Raw genomic sequence first — 21,410 nt, 5'->3', positions numbered from 1 at the left:
CACTTTCCCCTCAACTATCACTACCACCTCTAGCTCAGTCTCCTGTGCACTCACCTCTGGTTCATTCTCCTGTGAAGTCATCAACTCCCCTGCCTACTCCGCTCTCACCACCTCCGTTACAACAGACGTCAGTTCAGTCCCCTCTGCCAGTGCAGACGCCCTCAGTTCAGTCTCCCGTGCAGTTATCTACTTCACCACCATCAGTAGCTCAGCTCCCACTCTCACCCGTGTCTCCAGTAGCTCAGTTAGCTGCCCAGCAGCCTCTCTCTGCTCAGTCTCCTGTGTCGCCAGTTTTGCTCATTCACTCCATGCAGAGAGGTAACTTGATTTCTACTCAGGGTACTTTTCATGGTTTAGCTGCCGTTGGCACAGTTGGCCACTCCAGGGCTTCCCCAGAGGCTAGGTCTCAGTCCCCAGCTGATTCTGGACCCCTGAAGTTTAAGCAGCCCCCTAAGAACTGCACCATGTTCGCATTGCCTGGGCAGAGTCAGTGCTCAGTGCAGCGCCAGTTGTCCTCATGTCCGCCAGAGGACTTCATGCCTGTTGGCTTTGTTTTAGCCTCCGCTGGAGGGTCCGAGGGGCCCGTTCAGCCTCCCGCCTCGTCAGCTGGAGGGTCCGAGGGGCCCGTTCAGCCTCCCGCCTCGTCAGCTGGAGGGTCCGAGGGGCCCGTTCAGCCTCCCGCCTCGTCAGCTGGAGGGTCCGAGGGGCCCGTTCAGCCTCCCGCCTCGTCAGCTGGAGGGCCCGAGGGGCCCGTTCAGCCTCACGCCGCGTCAGCTGGAGGGCCCGAGGGGCCCGTTCAGCCTCACGCCGCATCAGCTGGAGGGCCCAAGGAGCCTGTCCAGCCGCCACCTGCGACCGCCTCGTCGTCGCCTGGTCCGGCTGCATCTGCCTGTGCTTCTGCTACGCCTGGGCCAGCCTCTGCCTGTGCTTCTGCTACGCCTGGGCCAGCCTCTGCCTGTGCTTCTGCTACGCCTGGGCCAGCCTCTGCCTGTGCTTCTGCTACGCCTGGGCCAGCCTCTGCCTGTGCTTCTGCTACGCCTGGGCCAGCCTGTGCTTCTGCTACGCCTGGGCCAGCCTGTGCTTCTGCTACGCCTGGGCCAGCCTGTGCTTCTGCTACGCCTGGGCCAGCCTGTGCTTCTGCTACGCCTGGGCCAGCCTGTGCTTCTGCTACGCCTGGGCCAGCCTGTGCTTCTGCTACGCCTGGGCCAGCCTCTGCGTCTGCGGCTTCTGTTTCGCTTGCTGCAGCCCCGTCGTCGCCTGGTCCGGCCCCGTCGTCGCCTGGTCCGGCCCCGTCGTCGCCTGGTCCTGCCTCGACTGGTCCTGTGCCCACCGGGCCATGGCCAGCACGCCTAACACTGGAGAGCCGCCGCTGCCTTCCGCGCGGTCGGCCTCCTGAACTGTTTCCACGTCGCCGCCGTTGCCTTGCGCACGGCCGGCCCCCTGAACTGCTCTGTGTTTGGGTTGTTTTCTTGGGCTCCGGTGTTTGCTGTGCTCTTCTTTTGTTTTCTGTTCCGAGCCCTCCGTCCTGGGCCCCCGCCGCCCGCCCTGGGTTGTTTTCTGTTTGGTTTTGTTTTTCTGTGTTTGGGCTGTCTGGAGCCAGCCCTTGAGGGGGGGGGGTACTGTCACGGTCCTGGGTCTCCTGACCCAGCGTTTTTAGTTCTTTGTGATTTTTGTATTATTGTACTTGTGTGTGTGATTTATTCTATGGCTTCTAGTTTTGATCCCTTGCCCTTCATGTCTCTCTGTGTCCCCTCTGTTCTGTGTAATTGTGTCTTTGCATGTTTGAGTTTCTTGTTTTCTGTCACTCTGCATTGTGCATTATGTTCTCATGGTTGGTTTTTTGTTACTCTCTCTAGTCTAGTCTCTTGTGTTCCCAGCTGAGTATTTCCCTGTGTATTTTGGTTCTTAGACCTCTGCCTTATGGTTTATGTCTCTGTATTTCTTAGTTGCTGTCTCCACTGTGTCAAGTTCGCGTCTCTGTGTGATACTTCCTGTTTTACTTTGATGGTCCGTGTCTCATGTGAATGCGTCCTGCTTTGCTTGTCTCGTCAGTCCTGATTTCTCCCAGCTGTGCCCTCCTTCTGTGTCTCATTCCCCTCGTTACTTCCCAGTGTATTTAAACCCTGTGTTTCTCTGAGTCAGTGTCGCGTCGTCCCTCATGCTGTGTGTGGATCTCCCTGTGTCTCCCTGTGAGTTCTTAGTTTATGGTTTCCCAGTTTAGTCTAGTTTTGTATGTTTGTTCTACCAGCAAATAAAGCTGTGTTTTGAGTTCACCTCCCCGAGTCTGTGAGTCCTGCATTTTGGGTCCAACTCCTGCCTGCCGCACAGCGATTCATGACAAAAGCTGCACTTTCTTTTTGCCTTATAGTCTGATTTGTCCTAACTTTTCCATTTTGTGGTAAGCTTTTCTTTGGCTGTCACTTCTTCACCCTGACCTGTCTTATTTGCCTCAGCAGAACTAAAATATATATCCTGCTGCTTTTACACACACACACACACACACATAACGGTCAGCGATTCTCTGTGCGATCAACCTCTCATATGTTTAAGCTGCGGGAGATTTCACTTGTCATGTTTGCATAGTAAGCTAACGATTGATAAGACGATGTCAGAGGAATTGGTGCGCAAATTATCATCACTCACAGATCAGTACTGTCGCTCTCTATACACAGTTCGAGCGATTGCAAAGTGAAAGCAAAAACAAGCGCAAATTCAAACGCGATTTCAATATGTCACATATTGACAGTGGCTCATCGATGCCAATGACATAATTACCCAGCTACATTTCCGAAAGAATGCAAAAGCATTGACATTGTAGCGGGTCAGGGCTGTTCGGGGTTCTGTTTGTACAGTTACGTTTTGTGTATGTTGCCATGGTGACGGGTGATGCCCTCTCGCTGCGACGGTGTGTACTTCCGGGGTCAGAGGGCGCCCTGTGTGGTGTTGTTATTGCTGTGCGGTTGCCGCGCTGAGCAGTAGTGATGTGCGATACCACTGATTTCCTTTCCGATCCGATACAAAGTTAAATTCAGGGTGGTATCGACGATACTGATCCGATACGATACTTTGTACAAAAACGTATTTCAGTTATTGTATCTCAAATTATAGCATAATGATTACAGGACATCGGATTACTTGTTCTTATCGCTTAATAATGCACAGTTATCATATAGAAATAAAAAAAAAAAAAAAAAACTGAAGTTGTGCGCTATTTGAACACGTTGCCTGCCTGCAGCACTAAAGGACTCCGTGAGAGACGTCCGTCTCGCCCTTGCAGCACCTGTCCATGTCCACTCCTCCTCTTCAGTTCACCTCAACATAAGCTCGTCATATTCTTGTGCTTGATGAGGTTAGTAGTGTTGCCAAAACACCTCCCTTTCTTGCCACATGTATTGCAAACTACGTCTCAACCGTTTGTGGAAGTAAAATACGTCTGCACATGACTCCATTTATGCTCAGCCATTGTTGTGAGTGTGCACAACAAGGGGCTGGACACATTTATACAAACATATGTCACGACTATGACAGGCGGAAGACTAAGTAGTTCCTTCCAATGTAGACAATCCAAATGATATAGTTTATTTGCACTCTGTTCCTGTTAATGATAACCTACAAATTTACCCTAAATTACTAAAATATCGATATTTTAATATGAGTATCGATTCTAGAACATAAATGACTGGTATCGGAGGAATCGATATTTCAGTATCGATCCGCACATCACTACTGAGCAGTTAGCTAGCGGCAGTGTTCTTCTGCAGATGTCAATAAACGGCTGTGCTCCCTGGCTAGCTCACGGGAAGCAAGACCAAACGATACCTCCGTCTCCTCCTTGTCTGAGCTCGCCACAATATATTTTTCCTTCCTACAATAGCCCGACGGGCAGGGCAGAGAGATTTTGGTAGCCCGACTGGAAAAATCGCTAGCCCCGGGACGTCGGGCTAGCGATTTTGCAAGCCCTGGAATAGTTCTCCAGGCTTTGTGAAAGACATTTAAAGCTCTTCTTTGGATGTTAGCTGCCTCTTGTTCTGTTCTCTGTCAGAATGATCTCAAACAAATTAAGTTGTTGCCAGTCAGATGCTTTTCAGATGGTATTGCATGATGGTTCTTTCCTGTGTTTGTAATTCAAAGAATTGGACAATAACACAATCCTAATCCATAACAGAGCCTCTGCTGTGTTTTACAGATGGCTGTAGACACACTCTGTTGTACCTCTGTCCTGTCCTTTCCATACATATTAAAATGAATCTGAACCAGAAAAACGTTCAAATTGGGATTAATCACTTCATCTGACCTGTTGTCACTGATTTTCAGTTCTTTTGCAATTTGCCGTACTTCAACCTTTTCTCCCCATTCCCCTTCCTTAATAATAGCTTCTTGACAGCCACACTTCCACTGAGACCATTTCTGATGAGGCTTCAGTGAACAGTAAATAGGATGCATCTCTCAGGTCCCGTGTCAGGTCTTTGCAGGATTATCTCCGACTTCTTGAGGTCATGACTTTCAGATAGAGTTCGTCTGCTGTAGATAGTTTTTAGGCCTGCCACTTCTTCTTTTGTCCTCCACTTGCCCAGTTTACTTAAGTGTTTTAAGGACACACTGCACACCATGCTGATATGGCAAGTTTTCAAAAGAAATGGGAACATGTGTTGACATGTTTTTACTCACAACAAAGTGCCTAAAGATACTATTTAAAATTGGTTCCTTGCTAAGGTGTCTGTTATTTGTGGACACAACACGGCATCATTTCTTGAGTTAGTCACCTTTTTGATCCTTGAACAGTTCACAGGTCAATTTATTATGTTTCAACAAGAACAGGTATTTTAATGCTGCTATATAAAAATACATTTCCAGGAGATCTAAAATTATTACATGGATTATGCTTATAAAATGTGCTCATGGTTTTGGTTTAACCCTGTAAGATCAAGCCTGCACGAGGGTTGATCTTAGCAGGCCACGTCACCGGGTGACTATTCTTGTATGAAGAACAGCAGATGTTTTTTTTTGTCCCATTGCTGCAGGTGTATAAAATCAAGCATCTAACCATGCATTGTAAATAGCTCACCAACTTTACACTAACTGTAACAGGATGCCACCATTGCAAAAAGTCAGTTTGTGAAATTCCCTCCACAATCTACTGCAAGTTATATTATTGCAAAGTGGAACCACTGCAAGGCAGCCACAAAGTGTCACACCAGGTAAAGTTACAGAGCGTGGTCGGCGAGTCCTGATGCCCACAGCACGTAAAAATCATCAGTAACTGCAGTGCTCCAAACATGAGCATTAACGCAAAAAGCATCAAGAGCTGTTTGGGTTAACATTGTAGTGCTGTAATTGTAATGTGTAGGTGATTCAGTTCATTTTGTTATACAGCCCCAGAAACGTGGATGCGTATTAAGAAAAGGTGCATGATTTGTAGGACTCACTTTGACAATTTAAATGTGTTTCTACCCTTTACACAACATTTTCACAGTCCTCCTCTGGTCTTTCAGCCATATTGCTGTCCAAAAAACAAACAACACTTTCCTCATTTTGGTGGACAATCATATGACCCCCTATGAATAAGCAGTTGGCGACAGTGGAAAGGAAAAACTTCCTTTTATCAGGAAGAAACCTCCAGGAGAATCAGGCTCAGGAAGGGGCAGCCATCTACCCCAGCTGGTTGGGGGTGCGGGGAGGAAGACAATAAAAATCTTCATACAGCCTGGATCCTTTAAATTTTAGAATTATTATGTTACTCTAACTGAATCTTCACAAATGAGCTCATGCCTCCCCCTCTCTCCGTGTAGGAAGGTGGAGCAGCGCTTCCACATGTGTGACAGAATGGCCATCTACTTCTTCATCGCAGCCTCCTACTCTCCATGGTGGGTCATGTGACTACAGCAAAAAAATAAATAAAATAAAGACCAGAGCGAACACACTGTGACTGTGTAGGTGCGATGTCGTGTTTCCTCAGGTTGATGCTGAGGGAGCTGGGACCCTGGACGTGCCACATGCGCTGGCTCATCTGGGTCATGGCGTGTATAGGATCGGCGTATGTCTGCTTTTTCCATGAGAGGTAACACAGCCTCCGTTTGTACTGTGTGCACTAATTTGACACAGTTAACCTGAAGCCAAACGCCTCCATTCAAGTGTTGACAGAAAACACAAGACTGCTGTTTGGAGCACAAATAATTAGGCAGGAAAATGGAGGTATTGTTATTTTTATTATGACTTCACGGTCCAGTTTTCTACCTGCAGGTACAAGCTGATCGAGTTGCTGGGATACGTGGCCATGGGGGCTGTTCCTGCTTTGGTCATTCTCTCTATGGTAAGTCTACATCACATAGATGAGTCTTTCTCAGCGTCTGCCACTCCCCTTCCCCCCTGCAGACTTCCTTCCACTACCGTTACTATTTAAAGAACCAAACCGCGGCTTTTGTTTGAGTGCCCCATAACCCACAGATGCGTCTAATTGCTGGTAATAGAACTGCTGACTATTTTCCAATGCATAAGTCTTACATTGACTTCCCCTGTTGCACTGAATCACTGATTTCCATTTGATTACGCTCTTGATTTCAACTTATAGAAGCCTGAAATTGTCACTTTGAGGGTAAGACAGTCAACACCTACTGAAGTAGCTGCCACGTTCACTTACAGCCCGAGCCGTTATGGAGTGATTTCTTTTTCATGTCCCCCTGAAGATAAAGGTAGTAACGTAGCTCATTCTCTGGCTCCATAAATCACGCTGTGTTTTAGTTTCATGTCTGAGAAATTGTATTTCTTGACATCTCTTTTATTAAAGGGAAAAGCTGGCATAAATCTTATAGTCATATTTTATAAAAAGGCCTTAAACAATGTGCTCAGAACCTGAATCTGATTCCTTTGGGTTTCTTTTACCCACATGGAGCTCCAGGCCCTTATTTTTCGTAGCACTTCATAGTTATGGTGCAATTTTCTAATGTCTATTTGAAAATTCATGCTCCAGATTTCAGTGCATAAAAACACATGAAGGACAGAAGAAACAGAAATCATTTAGGCCAGGCAGGGCATGACTTGATATACAGTATACTCCCAAAGGTATTCACTCACCCATGCAAATCACTGAATTTAGGTTTTCTAATCACTTTCATGGTCACAGGTGTATAAAACCTGGCATCTAGGCATGCAGACTGCTTCTAAAGATGTCAGGAAGTCAGCGAATTCCAGCATGGTACTGTGATAGTCCAGCCCAGTCATGAAATTTTCTCACTACTAAATATTCCACAATCAGCTGTTAGTGGTATTATAACAAAACGGAAGCGACAGGAAACGACACCAACTCAGGCACAAAGCGGTAGGTCGCACAAATTCCAACATGCACCTCAAAATCACGTGTTATTACAATGTAAGGATAAGTGGTTAGGATAGTCCGTGATACAGCCTGGGCCCTTAATAAGTCAACGTAACAAACATTGTTGGTCTGATCTTCTAAAATAACCAAAAACTACTCATTACTCAGTATAATTTGTTGCTTCTTTCTTTTAAAGCTTTGTTATCATGCTGTACCTACAGGTAAGGAATTTTAGGTATATAAAGTTACACTCTAACCTGTGAAAAAGTCCTTGGTAAATGTTGGAAAACTACACCAAGTATTGGGCTGTTCGATGAAGTGCTACTCCGTCTTTTATGGAGTGGGCATGTAAAACGGCATTTCTCAAAAATTTGGGAAACCTCTTTTAAATAAGAGTATTTCTTATTTCAGATGAATTCAACCAAAAACTGGATACATCTTTAGCAAACAAATATCCAGTTAAATAAAGCATCTTTAAATTAAATACCAGCAAACTTTCCTATGTTCCAGGTGGAGCGCACAGGTGTGTGTGAACTGGCCGTGGGAGGTGTCTTCTATGGAGTAGGCGTGGTCTTCTTTAAGAGCGATGGCCTTGTGCCATTCGCCCATGCGATCTGGCATCTATTTGTGGCCGTTGGAGCAGGCATTCACTATTACGCCATCTGGAGGTACCTGTATTTACCGGGGACACAGCTGCAGACGTCGAGGTGACCGGCTGCATACTGACGTTAAGCGTTTCCATGCCGACAGGCTGAATGACAAAAGTGCATTTCATGTAGTTAGGACGTTAGTGTTTTGACTACGGTAAGCTTCACTTACGAAGCTGGGCCACCGGGGACCAATTTTTGTACTGTGTGCTGACTATATAACATCTAGCCTCACTACACCAAATTGACGCTAATTTATAATGTCTAATTCTGCTCTTTTAGACGTAATTAGCGACACTGACACTGGTTTGCGTGCCATGTTGACTGTCTGTAGTGTTTCAGACGAGATCCGAGTGCCAGGCCTGCATTATGAAATCTTCCTTCCTGCTTATCTCCGCCAGTTAGAGGAATAGTTTCTAATTTTGGGAAATGTGTTTATTTTCTATCAGAGGTAGATGAGAAGATTGATAACAAGCTATAATGTTTGTGGTAACCACGATACTGTGCACAGACATGTTCAGATCTACAGATTCTACATCGCGCCATCAGAGAGACATTTGATCACGTCAACGATCTGACCCCTCAAAGAGCCCTGATCCCAGACAGACATCATGGAATCAGTTTGGGATCACATGAACAGAAGCAACAGCTTCAGGTTATATTTCACCATGTTTCAAACATCCTCAGTGACGGGCATCCTGAAAAACACGGTTCAAGTGCAATGAAGGAGAACGGGTGCAAATTCAGACCTGAAAATAATGCTCAGTGTTTTGTTACGGCCTGCGGTTGAGCGTTGAGGTTGGACAGCGGTGTGCACTGGTGCGTCACAGCCTGCTCGGAGGTTTGCTTTTGCCTGGGGGGTGTTGGAGGTGTTGCCCCATCACTTGTAAACCCCGCCGAATTATTTAAAGCATTTCATTCCTATTATAAAAAATAGACATCATCTATTTTGCACAGTGGCACGGCAGTTGCCGCACAGCGAGAAGGTCCTGAGTTCAATTCCACCATCAGGCCGGGGTCTTTCTGTGTGGAGTTTGCATGTTCTCCCCGTGTTTGCGTGGGTTCCCTCGAGGTACTCCGGCTTCCTCCCACTGTCCAAAGACATGCAGCTTGTGGGGATAGGTTAATTGGATAATCCAAATTGCCACTAGGTGTGAATGTGCGAGTGAATGTGAGTGTGAATGGTTGTCTGTCTCTGTGTGTTAGCCCTGTGACAGACAGGCGACCTGTCCAGGTTGTACCCCGCCTCTCGCCCTATGACAGCTGGGATAGGCTCCAGCGCCCCTGAAAAGGAAAAAGCGGAAGTGAATAGATGGATGGATCTTTTGATGGGCTCTTACCGGCAAATATGTAAGCAATCAGGAGATACAACTCCATTGCTACACAAGCACTCACAGTACACTTAGCTTTAAACCCCTGCACACCACTCAGGTTTCTTGACTCATTGTTGCTGATGCTGTTGCACTGACAGACATTTACTTCCTAAAATACACTGTTATAAAAAAAGAAACACATTTTAATCAGATTATAGCATCAAGTCAATTAAACCTCTGGGGCATTGATCTGGTCTCTAGCAGAAGGTGTTTTCAGTCAGTTTCAGCTGCTTTAGTGTTGATGAAAAACAACAGGTGCACTAGAGAGGCAACAATGAGACCCCCACCAAAACAGGAATGGTTTTACAGGTGGAGGCTATTTTTCCCTCCCCATCTTTTTTGATTCTTTTTTTCCACTACTTTTGCGTTTGACTAGGGTCAGTGTCAGACAGTCATGCTGGATATCTGTGCTGATATGAACTGGGTAATGTTTTAACTCATCAGCTGGATCGGCATCTGCTTCTTTGTGTAAGGAGGAACATAATGAGCACTGCCAGAGCCACAAAATGACCCCCTGGAGGCCACCAAACAATTTGAAACAGACTTCATGAGAGTGGCTTGATGGGCCGATGTCCTCTAGTGGACCCTGTGCTCACTGCCTGGAAACATAGAGCCTGATTAATATTTGCTATAGAATACCAGAATTATCAGGTCCACCACTGACACCCTGTGCCTTTCACACAGATTCACCCACGTGACACAGATGAAAAGGCCTGAAGCAGCAGAGGAAAACATTATACTGCCAGTAACATTGTCCAGCATGACTGATTTGGTGGTAGATCAGACATAGTCTGGGGAGCCATATCCTCTACAGGCAACGGCACCATGACTGCCATTTGGTGTTGGGATGAAACCTTTGGACCTCACAGACCCTATAATGGTGCAGTGTGTACTGGGTTCCTCCTGCTGCATGACAATGTCTGGCCTCATGTAGTAAGAGTATGCAGGCAGTTTCTTGGAGGATGAAAGACTTGATACTACTGACTGCCCGCAATTCTCACCAAATCCACCTCTGGGACATCGTGTTTCAGTCCATCCGACGCCACCAGGCTGCACCTCAGATTGTCCAGGAGCTCAGTGATGTCGTGGTCCAGATAAAGATTTCAGGGTATCTTTGAATTCAGCCCTCTGTAGGTTGATCATTTTAATTTCCTTCAAACGATGTGTCATCTTTTGGTTCCTCATTACCCGTTCCATATGGTTTTCTTTCCCACTGAGATATTTTGTGTATTTTAAAGTGTTCCTTTTGTCCACACCAGCTGCTCAACTGTTGGTCACGACTATTCTGGGCATTATTTTACAAGCATGAGGTTACTGGAAAATCAATAAAGAAACCAGAGTATCACTATTTTTATGCCAGACTAGTAAAACTGTAAGAGTCTTATCGATCTTCTCGTCTTTACAAGAATATATATGCACTTTCCCAAAATAATGAAGCTTTACTTACTGGCATATCTGTTACTGAGCATTCCTAAGCTGTTAAACTCCCTACTTTCAGTAATCCAACCACAACTAATGTGCCAAAACTCACTACACAGGAATCCCTTTCTGCTGTTGGTGCTACATCCTTGGTCGGTGGTAAAATATGACAGTCAGGAAGTCGCCCAACAAAGCTGCCATTGACAGGCTTTCAATATTGATTTGGCTGTAAAAGCTGTTACAGATTTTTACCACCTTATGTGACCCCTTGAACATTTATGGACGATCTGAGAACTGTCGACATTGCCTGGGACAAAGCTGAAGCAGTCGCTGCTGACCGACATCGATGGAGATCACTAGCTGCCCGATGCGCCGCTCGGCGTAGGAGGAACTAAGTGCTAAGTAATGTGACCCCTTGAGAGGATCTGCTTTTGACTTCTGTTCATTTTCACAGTACATGCACGACCCCTGGTTTCGTAATTAAACGTACTCATCTTTGGCCGACTGAGACCGAATTAAGCAATCTGCAGACAGACTTTAAGGTCACACATGTCTGTGTGACACACTGTAGCCAGACTGTAAATGATCAACCTGATGATAAGAGACGCGAGTAGAACCAGCTACTCGTGTGTGGCTGTGACTCAGCTTTGAGTTTTATTTTTTTTGACTTGTGTTCCAATTTAATTTTCCTAAAACTGTAATTTGATTTAAAAGACAAAGAAGTCCGTCTCATTATGAAAATGTCAAGGTCTAATGCATTTCGTGTCCCGTTCAGGGGAATTTTAATGCCAGTTGTTTTGTCTAAATGGTGCGCTCTTGACTTCTGAGCACTTTTCTATCAACACTGATGTGTAACGTAGAATTTGCTACAGTCCTCTGACTATGACAGAATCAACGTAGCTCGTAAATGCAAATTTCTATTTCCACATTTCAAGATTTTCTTAACTTCTAGTACTTTCATTACTTCTGTTTTAATTCTTGAAAACAGAGCACCTACTCAGGAAATGAGCAATTTTTTAATCTTTTTTTTTTTAATCAGATGATCTATTTTATAAAATGATATTTCTGTCAAATCACTGTAATAAAGAAGAAAAATATTACACTGAAAGGGATCTGTGTGTTTTATGAAAATCATATCAGTGTCAACATCAAACAAATCAATTACAAAAATGCATTGTCAGCGCAGGATGATGTTGCGTTTTGTACATGAGTGTGTGTTTGTGTCACTGTGAGTGTGTGAGGCTTGTGAGGGCTCGCAGTTGAAGCGGCAATGCCACATTAGTGTCTCTGTGCCACTGCGGTGCGATGACATGGGGAGGTGGTGTCAGGACACTCTGAGCTACGCCGGGGGCCTTCAGCAGCGACCACAACTCCTCCCCTCGTGTTACTATAGCAACGAGGTCCTCCTCATCAGAGCACCAGGCAACCGATCCGCTTCTGGTTACAGTTCTTAGTTTAGAGAGGAACAGAGACACCCTAAAAAGAAAAACAAAACACACACAAATGATATCAGAACATTACAAAGTCCTGGATGAAGAAAAGAAAATATTGCATCTTTAAAAAGAGTCTGTTACCGAGGTATGAGGTCATGTGACCGTGACGCCAGCTTAGCGAGAGCGCTCATTAAAGTGTTGATGACTTTAGGGGCCGGGCAAACCGTTCCAGTTGGAGGGGCAGACGAAGTGATCTCAAACAGCACCGCCTCCAGTGCTTCAAAACAGGAAGTGATGAGGCTCACGGAACAGCGAGAGTCACATGACACAGAGAGGTACTCTCCCAGCACCCACACCTGAGAGACAAACAAGCTCAGTGCTGTTTCCGCATCAGGTTTTGAGCAAATGCTGAAATGTGAGAAGCACTGGGTTTTTGCACATAACCCAAGATACACAGAAGAGTCAGCACTCTCTTTACCACATGTGTATAGAGTTCCTCTTTGCTGTAGACGTTGGCTGTGCTTCCAGCAAACTCCAGCAGCTCGTGGGACTGGTTCACGACCAGAGAGGGGTGGAGCTTACATAGCCTCAACAGGTGGCAGCTGAACACCCTGCAGAAACAGTGAGAAGTGGTTGGAGCGAGTGAGTGAGGAGATGAAGATGAGAGTGAGGCAGCCAGCAGCGCTTTAGTGTTTCGGTGTACCGGTGTATCTCTTTGATGTACGCAGGGATGTTAAGGAGCAGGCTGCTTCTCTCCAGCATCACCAGAATCAAATGAGCCAAAAGCTTCTCGTCAGCGATCTGAAAGAGACGCGCGACATATTTTTTTAATAAGGTGTAAACTGCAACACAGCAAGTACAGACGCAACGAATTTGTAAAGAATGTCGAATCTTTTCACCGTAACAATTGTGTTGAAGAAAACGTGCAACAACACGGGGACCGTCCGAGCACACTGAGTGACTCTCGGCCAGTCAGCAGCTTCAACCAGCAGCTCGTGGAGCGTGCTCAGTCGGTCAATTGTGTCACCTAAACAGGGAGATACAAAATTACAATGATTTCATTGGCTAGAGCATAATTTAAGAAGCTACCTGCCCCTGCTGCTTAGATTTAAACAGAATTACAGAAGAAACAAAAAGCAAATATACTGTGTGTGCAGTGAAGAGAAGACAGGAAAGCAGGGAGGAGCCTTGGGTCAGAGCAGACCTGGAACAGTTTGGCCTTTTATTCTTATTTGATTTCCTTCTGTTCTGTGACTTGTCCTACCTGAGCCTGCCTCCGTTCGGAGCACGAAGAGGAAAAGCCCTCTGAAAGAAGGGTTTCGAAATGCATCCAGTGACACGAAGCTGCGACCGACTGGCTCAGAGATGGGCAAACATGTGGACCTGTGACACATGAGACCCAGTGAGACAGGGATAAAAACTGTGCATGTAACCAAATCCCTGTGGGAAGCAGTTTTTCTCCTGCGTGTGCCTGAACCTGTGCTGCAGGACCAGCGTGGCAGAGAGACAGGGCAGGTCAAGCAGGGTGTGAAGCAGCTCCACCGCAGTTCCAGTTGTAACCATAGAGGGCAGCAGATCCACAAAGTCGTCCACCATCGCTGGACTGTCCCATGCTAAAAACTACACAGAAAAAGAAAACATGTAAGGAATAAAAAGCACATCCACAATCTAACAATTGTTGCACATGTTTTCTCAGCTTTTCACCTTCAACAGATTTGGAAAGTAGAGCGTGTACTGTGGAACCCGAAGCTCTATGCTTTCCACGTTAAGTCGAAGGAAGCGTAGAAGCTCGTGTGCCAGGAATGGGTCATTGAAAAGCTCCGTAGGAAACCGACCGAACACCACCTTCCACACGTTCTCACAGTCCACTGCAGCCATCTCGCCTGATCGGATACAAATAAACATATTCAACCTTGCACGCACAGAAAAAGGGGTCATGTATGATGTCATCGTGTGAGCAACCAATTTACAGTGAACACACGTGACCCTGTTTTCCGTTCTAAACTTGTGGCAGCTGCGAGCACATGTTGCTGTGTATGCGCACCGTGGTTGAGGTAGAACTGTGCTATGGGCAGCAGGACTCTGGCATTCGACAGCTCTGAGCTGAGGCGACCAAAGAGAGCCTTTATGCAGGGGAAGGTCCTGTAGACCAGCGAGGCGTCCTCAGCACACACGCAGTCCAGGATGCACACGGCCTCCACCAGACACTGAAACAGGAAACAGGACACAAGGGCAGCAGAATAAATCTTGATAACACTGCAGAACTTTCTTTTGGTTAACACCAGTGGTTTCTCTAATGCAGGGGTGTCAAACATAAGGCCCTAGGGTTAGAATCGGCCTGCCGAGGAATCCAATCCAGCCCACTAGAAAATGTGAAGGAGGGCTTAGTTTTTACACGCTAACTACATTTTCGTAGCTTTTACAGCTTTTCCAACCGATAAAAACCTCAGTCATGGCCAATCATACTGCACTAAAAAACCAAAGTAATAGATAAACGTCTTAATGACAGAAGAGTTCCTCTTTTTTATTATCTACAACAGAAATGTCTTTTTTTTATAGTGGGTCTGGAGTTTAAAAAAAGATTCTCTGTACACGTCTATTCCTTACAATTTAATCATGCTGACAGGTTTCCTCCACTTACTGCAGCTGCATTTCTCAATTGTGTCAAAAATCAGAGATGCACTGTTGAAACTGCACTTCTTTTCTCTTATATGAAGCTATCTGAGGGACTCGGTGCAGTTAAACAACACAGGAAGGGGAGTTTTCTCTGGTCTGGCCCCTTTCAGGTCAGAGTGGGCTGTGACGTCAAGGGGTGATGTCACCGCCCAGACTTGATGTCTGGTTCAGCAACATTTATCCCCAAATGAAGAATGACTGAGCACTTTATGCACTCAACAGCTGTAAACAACCTCCAGAGGGATACATTCCACCTTCCCTTTGAGTCACTAATTCACATAGTTTGGCTCTTTTTTGTTTTGACATGTTTCTATTTATTTACATTATACTGCAAGTCATTCCCAAACTGTGTTACATATCCACAGAACTCAGAAAAACAAGTCAAACTGTGAGCTTGTATCAGCAAACAGCAGTGCATCTTACAACACCATTGTGTGGAAGTGTAACGCAAAGAATGTAAAATGTAATTAGGGGGTTAGGGGCAGAAAAGGACAGTGTAGATCAGCAACTGAGCCAGACTAAGCCAAGCATCCTATCTAGGTCTCCTTCTTTCAGCCTGACTTCTTAAACAGAACACCAGGAGGCGCTCTTTACTACAACACAGTGAACAGGAAAAGCTACAGTTATCTACATCAACACTGTGGCTCTTAGTTTAAGTATTAAAGGAAGTCAGGCTAAAAGTGTCTAAAAGTGATTTAAACCCCTCAGTTTTACAAACTGCACCATGAAATGTGTTTCCATAGTGATAATAAGTGATCTGCAGACTCACCGCTTTTTGCAGTTCTGTATCGGTCTTCTTGTGTGCCTCTGATGGAAAGAGAACAAATAAAGATCCGTGCATGAGGAATTCTGCTACGCGTCTCACTTTTCTCTCACCCGGTGCAATTTAATGCGCACACACTCACTGCGGTCGCTCTGTTCGATGAGGCGCTGGCAGTACTGGAAAGCCTTCTCTCTGAGACGCTCCTTTGGAGGCAGCAGTCGGCTGGAGGAGGACGTCGCCGAAACCATAGAAACTACGGACCCGTCCACCTCCGATCGGTCATCTGTGACAACGTGTAACGGCTTGGGAATTAGAGGTCGTGACCTTCTCGGTATAATGATTCGTGATTAAGGTCTATATCCGATTGCTCCGAACACATCAGGAGTCGGAGTTAAATTGTGTTTCTGATGATGTTAAGTAGAATCACTACAGGTTAGTAAAATGCCTCATGCCTCGACTGAAACCTACTGTTGCGGTCTCTAATTTCACCTCTTAGAACACACAGAAATGAAAGAAATCAACACAAATGTGCTCATATTTTTGTGATGTTAATCAAAGCTTAGTTACAGTATTCTTAAAGTGTACCATGCAAGGGATCAAAAGAAGCATTATTAGACCACATTAGCTAGTAATAACTTTGATATACACTTTCATTTTAGGAACCTTGTTTTCTTTGCTCATATTTCAGACTCCAGTACTGTGAAGCAGGATTTGAGGCTCTGTAAGCTAACATCAAGTTTAACCCTTGGATTTCAATATCATGAAGGGCGTTCCCATCTTACTGGGATTCACCATCATAGCACCCACAGCACAACCTGCTCCAGGACAGATCCACATGACTACCAAAATACCACCTATTGACCCTGCTGCACAGACAGTGACAGGATCTCCCTTTTAGAGACCGTCTAAATCCCGACAAGCATCAATAAGAGACACAAATTCTCAACACAGGGAGCATTACTCCAGTCCAGGTTTGAAAGAAAAGGGGACACTGGACTTTCACTGTTTTAGCCATAACAGATCAGCTCCCTGATAGCAACACCCTGAACCGCTGTTACATGCAGGACGGATTCATGCTTCTGTGCTGTTTACACCAAATTCTGACCATCTGAATGTTGCTGCAGAAACTGAGATGTAACCGGGCAATGTTTTCCCGATCATCTTTTGTCCGATTTTGGTGAGCATGTGTGAATTGTAACCACACTTTCCTGTTCTTAGGTGACAAGAGTGGCACTCGATACGTTCTTGTGCTGCTCCATCTCATCTGCATATTTTGGTTGCAACGAGTTGTTATTTGACTTCTAAGTCTTGTAAACTTGAAGCGTCCTGACAATTCCGTCTTCCACAAATGACTCGATTTTCTTTTCATTTTCCTCAAATTTGTATTCTTGTGGGACATTTATGGGTTTAGCCGTATCCATGTTTGCGTTTGGTCACGCCTCTTTTACATTAACCAGCTTTTAGCTTGATTTGGAAAATCTTGGCTGACTTGTCAGGCTGACGCTGCTCAGCAGAACTATGGTATAGCCAGGTAGTAAAACAGATCTCAGGGATCTGTTGAACTTTCTTTGGTAATCTGTAACTGTTTCCGTGCCAAATTATACAATTAAATCATTGCGAAAAATGTATGCCAGTTCAGAGTGATCAGAATATTAAGCTCACATAAATCCTTTACAGTTTTGGTAAAAGATTCAAAACGCCATCAGATTACAGTTTTATAATTCATGCTTACAAAAACATGTTTTGACCGTGTGGAGAAAGGCCAACCATCACTGCATGACTAAGACTAGCTTCATATTTTGTTTGTATCTTCGAGCCAGTCTGTGGGCGACACTGATTTACCCAAATCACTCATATCGGCATCTGTTTGTATCAGTGGATTCTGTATGAGGCCAACTGGACTGGATGAGTCACACTGACAATGTAAACAAAACAGCGTCTACGTTAAAACTGAACAAATTCACTTTGTTAACAGCAAACCGATGAACTGGCTCTCTGTGCACACAGGACTCATTAAGATCTTTAGCTTTAACATGAGCTCACTACCGAGGGCTAGATGTAAGTAACCATACACGTTTGAGAAAGTGACGATTATCACTGATGACACAATGACTAATAATTGTCGGAATGCTATTATAAGAAAGCAACACAGTCAAATTAGGGTCAAAGACCACAAACATCCAAACACAGAAGTTTCAAGATGAAATTGAACTTGCCGCCCACACTTTACACAACACATGCAATGTGTGGCTGTGTGGCATTTGCAGTTCAGCATCTCACCCTTAAAAGTGGCTGCTGTCAGAGCATATTTGATCATGATTAGGACCTCATAAGAAAAATTAGGGGAAGGCAAATGACTGTGGAAAGAGGAGGTTAAAAGTCAGAGATTATGATTTCTGATTAGAGACTTGTTTGTTAGTTAAAGTTTAGAGTTGTGAATTGATCTGTACCGCCTCCAGTTAAAGAACAGTGGGGGAGTTCAGCTTATTTAATTCTTAGAATCAGGCACATGCAGGGAAGGTTCACAACCTCTCATGTCTTACCATTTGAAAAGGAGTGGGAGACTGACAGGCTGAGTTGTAGCCTGTTTGCTGAAGATGATGAAAACACAGAGCAGGTCATCTGAGACTTAGTCATATGAAGCAATAACAGCCCTAATACATCCTACCTTGAAGCAAAGGCTCCTCAAAAAATAGAATAGTCATTCTTGGAGAAGTATTATACGGCCATTCAAACACCTGCCATTTAAGCTAGTTTATAACTAATAGAAGCAAAAATGGCTCAGATGGGCAGAACTGTGGAGCTGTTTGTAAATAGAAACACATAAAAGTGTCACTAGCATATTACAGCAAATGGTCATACCTGCATCTACTGTGCTGCAGCTGGAATGGTAGGTGAGAAGCCAATGACGCAGCATGGAAAAGGAGTAGACGTTCATCCACTGGTCTTCAGTGAAGCCCTGACCCACACATAGGACAGTGAAGAAATCTCCGGACACAGACCCATCCAGCTCTGCTATAGGCACCGGCTGACAGTGGGAGAAGGGAAAAAATCCACAAGCAATCCAGTTTAGCTTTACTAACTTATATATTCACTAGTTCATTACCTTCCTGGAAGAGTCACAAGCTTAATGTAATCCTATACTTGCTAATACTAATAATACTTACCTAACTTACCTAATACTTGCTCAATATGAAAATTAACTGCTCACCTGACGGGATCTGGGCCCCGTGAAGAATCCTCCAGAGGAAGTCCCGACTCCCTGCATGACGCTAGCATAACGCAGCCAATCAACAAGCTTTTTGCTTACAAGGGTCATTTGATCTGCAGACAGTCAGAATTGGAGAGAGATCTGAGTGCAACTCTCTCCAGTGCAAACAACTTAAAGCAATAAGATAAGACACACGGAGGTGAATCCAGAGGTTTCCCTTTACCCCTCATTATCACTCTTCTCCAAATTAACTGTACTTTGAAGGACTAAACAGGCTTGAAAACACACAAAAATTTTCTTTATATACATTTTAATTTTATGAAATTACCAACAAACATAACACAGTGTGTTCTACACTGTATGAACAATTAGTTGGTGCACATAGCAGATGCAGGAAGTGATGTGGAATTATTTTTTACAACATTTGATAAAAGTCCAGATCTGTATCTGTATGTCCCGCTACCTTCGCTGAGGCACTCTGGGCTGTGTGTGAGGACGTTGTTGAGGACTGGCAGGGTGTGCATGAGCGAGTGAGTCGGCCCTTCAGACGGTCGACTCTCCAGATTGCGAAGGAGTTGAGTGCAGAGAGATGAAAGATCACCCTTGGATACAGCCTGTCAGGATTAAAAGTGTGAAAGAGGATTGCATTAGATAATGCCTTTAAAAAAGCCCAACAAGTAAGACACACACACACATACAACACAAACTGGGACTGTGTTACTAAATGTCTTCTATATTTAAAATTACAACAATACTGGCTAATTATTTTTCCAATATCCTGAGCTGAAAAAGGATGTGGTGAGTCTTTTAAATACATGTCTCACAGTAATGAAGAAGTAGGCTCAACCACACAATTTCAGTTCTGCCCACCTGTGAGAGCAGCAGACCAGCAGCGTGACTGTTCAGCTGACCGAGATTGTCCTGGTTGTAATTCAGCTCTTGACCAGTGAGGGGCAGCGTTTCTCTGAGCACAGCGGTGCTCAGCACCTGATGCTGCTCCGCAGGTGATGAGAGAAGCGCTACAAACCTCTTCTGGAGCTCTAAAGGCAGCCTTGGGTTGACGACAGCAGAAGAGAAATAAGACAACGCACTTATTTATCCCACAGTGATGCAGACCCAAGACATTTGGCTTGACTTGCTTTTTAATAATTATATTAAGCTGAGGGATAGATTTAAACATTATTACAACTTTAATTAAAAGTGTGGGAAGAAAGGGAAGCTGCTGTTTACTGTGAAAAAAAGACCACATGGAAAGTGAGAGGCTGAACTGTTGAAAACACTGCCTTTGAGAACACAGAGCAAAGGAACAGCAACTTGCAGACATAACAGCAAAATGTAAGACCTGACATTTATTCGTTTGAACTGCAGATTAGTGGAACTCTTAACGCTTAGGTGGTCACGGTGGATGAAACATAGTTTAGAGGTTGTTGCAAGCAAACAGATGACATAGGTGCTGATAAGATGATAGGCGCTGAGAGCAGAGGAGACCACGGCAGTGTGGAAATGTGGGTGTCTGATCACCGATTTCAACTCCGCCCCCAGTTTCTAGGCGTCCTGACTAAACCACAATCCCAAAGTTTTCAAAAGGAAACAGACATCGTGCACAGGAAGTGCTACTGAAATTGACAATAAAAAAAAATGTAGTGTTTGCGTACCCTGAATCTCTGACACTAATGAGGAAAGAGTGGGAGGAGGGAGTGAAAAAAGTGGGTTTAGAGAAAGAGATAAGTAGCTTAAGTTATAAGAAATGAATACACAAAGGTGGAGATGAATCATTAAGTTTAAAATGTAGAGCAGTGAGAATGAAAACTGGTATCAGCTCATCCACGACATGAAGTATGAGAGGCGTGGGTGGGAGTTCTTACGTTCGGGTGTACTTGGTGGCAGAAAGGATGAGGTGCAGCCTCTGCAGGGAGTCCACTGTGTCGTGACCGAGCTCCTTGCCCTGAAGCATCTTCATTAATCTGCTGTAAAACTTCTGCAGCTCAGACTCCTGAATCTCTCTGCAAACGACAGAGTGCGGCTGGTTTTGATCTCTTTAAAGACCCCTGACAGATCTCACGGAAGCTAAACACTCGTTGAAAAAAATAAAAATAAAACTCTGACAGAGTTATGTGACAGCGAACACATTTCTTTCTACTCAAGTTAAAGTCGCGAACGCTTTAAAGAGCCCTGAGAAGAATGTATCTTTAAAGTGCGTTTGAATAACATGGAGATATATTCAACATGCTAGCTAGCTTTAGTTTCAGTAGCTAAACAGATTAAAGGAAAGCGAAATGCGGGGAGAAAAAAAGAAAGCTATCCTTTCATTCTGCCCTTACCTTGCTTGTTTAATTAAACTCTCTGAAGCGTGAGAATACATTTTGAAAGAATATTATTCTGCCACATCTGTCTGAAGCGGAAGGTAAACAGTCCGTTTGCTAATCGAGTCCTGACTGGAATCACATGACGTGACTTTAGTTCCGCTAATGAACTAAAACCACTGCCGGACTCTCCCACTCCGTTTGTATTCAAACAGTTTAAAGAAAAAGTGCACGGTGGCAGGCATATAATACGGACGAACCGAATAAAAATGA

General features: G+C 44.8%; 2 protein-coding genes across 6 annotated transcripts in view; one reads left to right on the top strand and one right to left on the bottom strand.

Annotated features, from left to right (window-relative positions):
* mmd2a (monocyte to macrophage differentiation-associated 2a) overlaps positions 1 to 17,129 on the top strand; it is a 27,257-nt gene extending 10,128 nt beyond the window's left edge. The window contains exons 4-8 of one of the 4 annotated variants that reach the window (XM_085453717.1): positions 5,790 to 5,864; positions 5,957 to 6,058; positions 6,241 to 6,310; positions 7,823 to 8,019; positions 16,312 to 17,129. In XM_085453717.1, coding sequence (XP_085309843.1) covers positions 5,790 to 5,864; positions 5,957 to 6,058; positions 6,241 to 6,310; positions 7,823 to 8,019; positions 16,312 to 16,348 — 481 coding nt within the window. In that variant the 3' untranslated portion in view covers positions 16,349 to 17,129. Of the gene's footprint in view, positions 1 to 5,789; positions 5,865 to 5,956; positions 6,059 to 6,240; positions 6,311 to 7,822; positions 11,761 to 16,311 lie in introns of those variants that run through there. The other 3 variants (XM_085453716.1, XM_085453719.1, XM_085453718.1) reach the window with 3 other exon arrangements.
* On the bottom strand, positions 11,849 to 21,410 carry ap5z1 (adaptor related protein complex 5 subunit zeta 1). Of its 2 annotated transcripts, XM_085453714.1 has the most exons (18): positions 21,156 to 21,410; positions 20,700 to 20,837; positions 19,705 to 19,885; positions 19,298 to 19,448; positions 18,835 to 18,947; positions 18,486 to 18,651; positions 18,167 to 18,214; positions 15,766 to 15,906; positions 15,630 to 15,667; positions 14,229 to 14,391; positions 13,889 to 14,067; positions 13,662 to 13,804; positions 13,449 to 13,567; positions 13,084 to 13,211; positions 12,888 to 12,985; positions 12,663 to 12,795; positions 12,326 to 12,540; positions 11,849 to 12,227 (listed from the first exon to the last, which is right to left on the bottom strand). In XM_085453714.1, exons 1-18 carry the CDS (start codon positions 21,194 to 21,196, stop codon positions 11,975 to 11,977), a joined length of 2,448 nt encoding a protein of 815 aa, XP_085309840.1. In that variant the 5' UTR covers positions 21,197 to 21,410; the 3' UTR covers positions 11,849 to 11,974. The 2 variants fall into 2 exon arrangements, with proteins under 2 accessions (XP_085309840.1, XP_085309841.1); XM_085453715.1 differs by lacking the exon at positions 18,167 to 18,214.

Source organism: Copadichromis virginalis, linkage group LG4 (genome assembly GCF_057382275.1).
Source record: "Copadichromis virginalis isolate Kocher_CV1m ecotype Utaka linkage group LG4, C_Virginalis_male_GT1.1, whole genome shotgun sequence".
NCBI classification, from domain to species: Eukaryota; Metazoa; Chordata; class Actinopteri; order Cichliformes; family Cichlidae; genus Copadichromis; species Copadichromis virginalis.
The sequence above is the reverse complement of the archived record's forward strand: the minus strand, read 5'-3'. Positions and strand labels throughout refer to the sequence as shown.

Coding starts and splice junctions, on each gene's coding strand:
- ap5z1 (XM_085453714.1), bottom strand. CDS start 21,196: ATGTATTCTCACGCTTCAGAGAGTTTAATTAAACAAGCAAG. Junction 18,652..18,834: donor CGGGGCCCAGATCCCGTCAG/GTGAGCAGTTAA, acceptor TCCCACTGTCAG/CCGGTGCCTATAGCAGAGCT. Junction 12,986..13,083: donor TCTTCAACACAATTGTTACG/GTGAAAAGATTC, acceptor CGTCTCTTTCAG/ATCGCTGACGAGAAGCTTTT.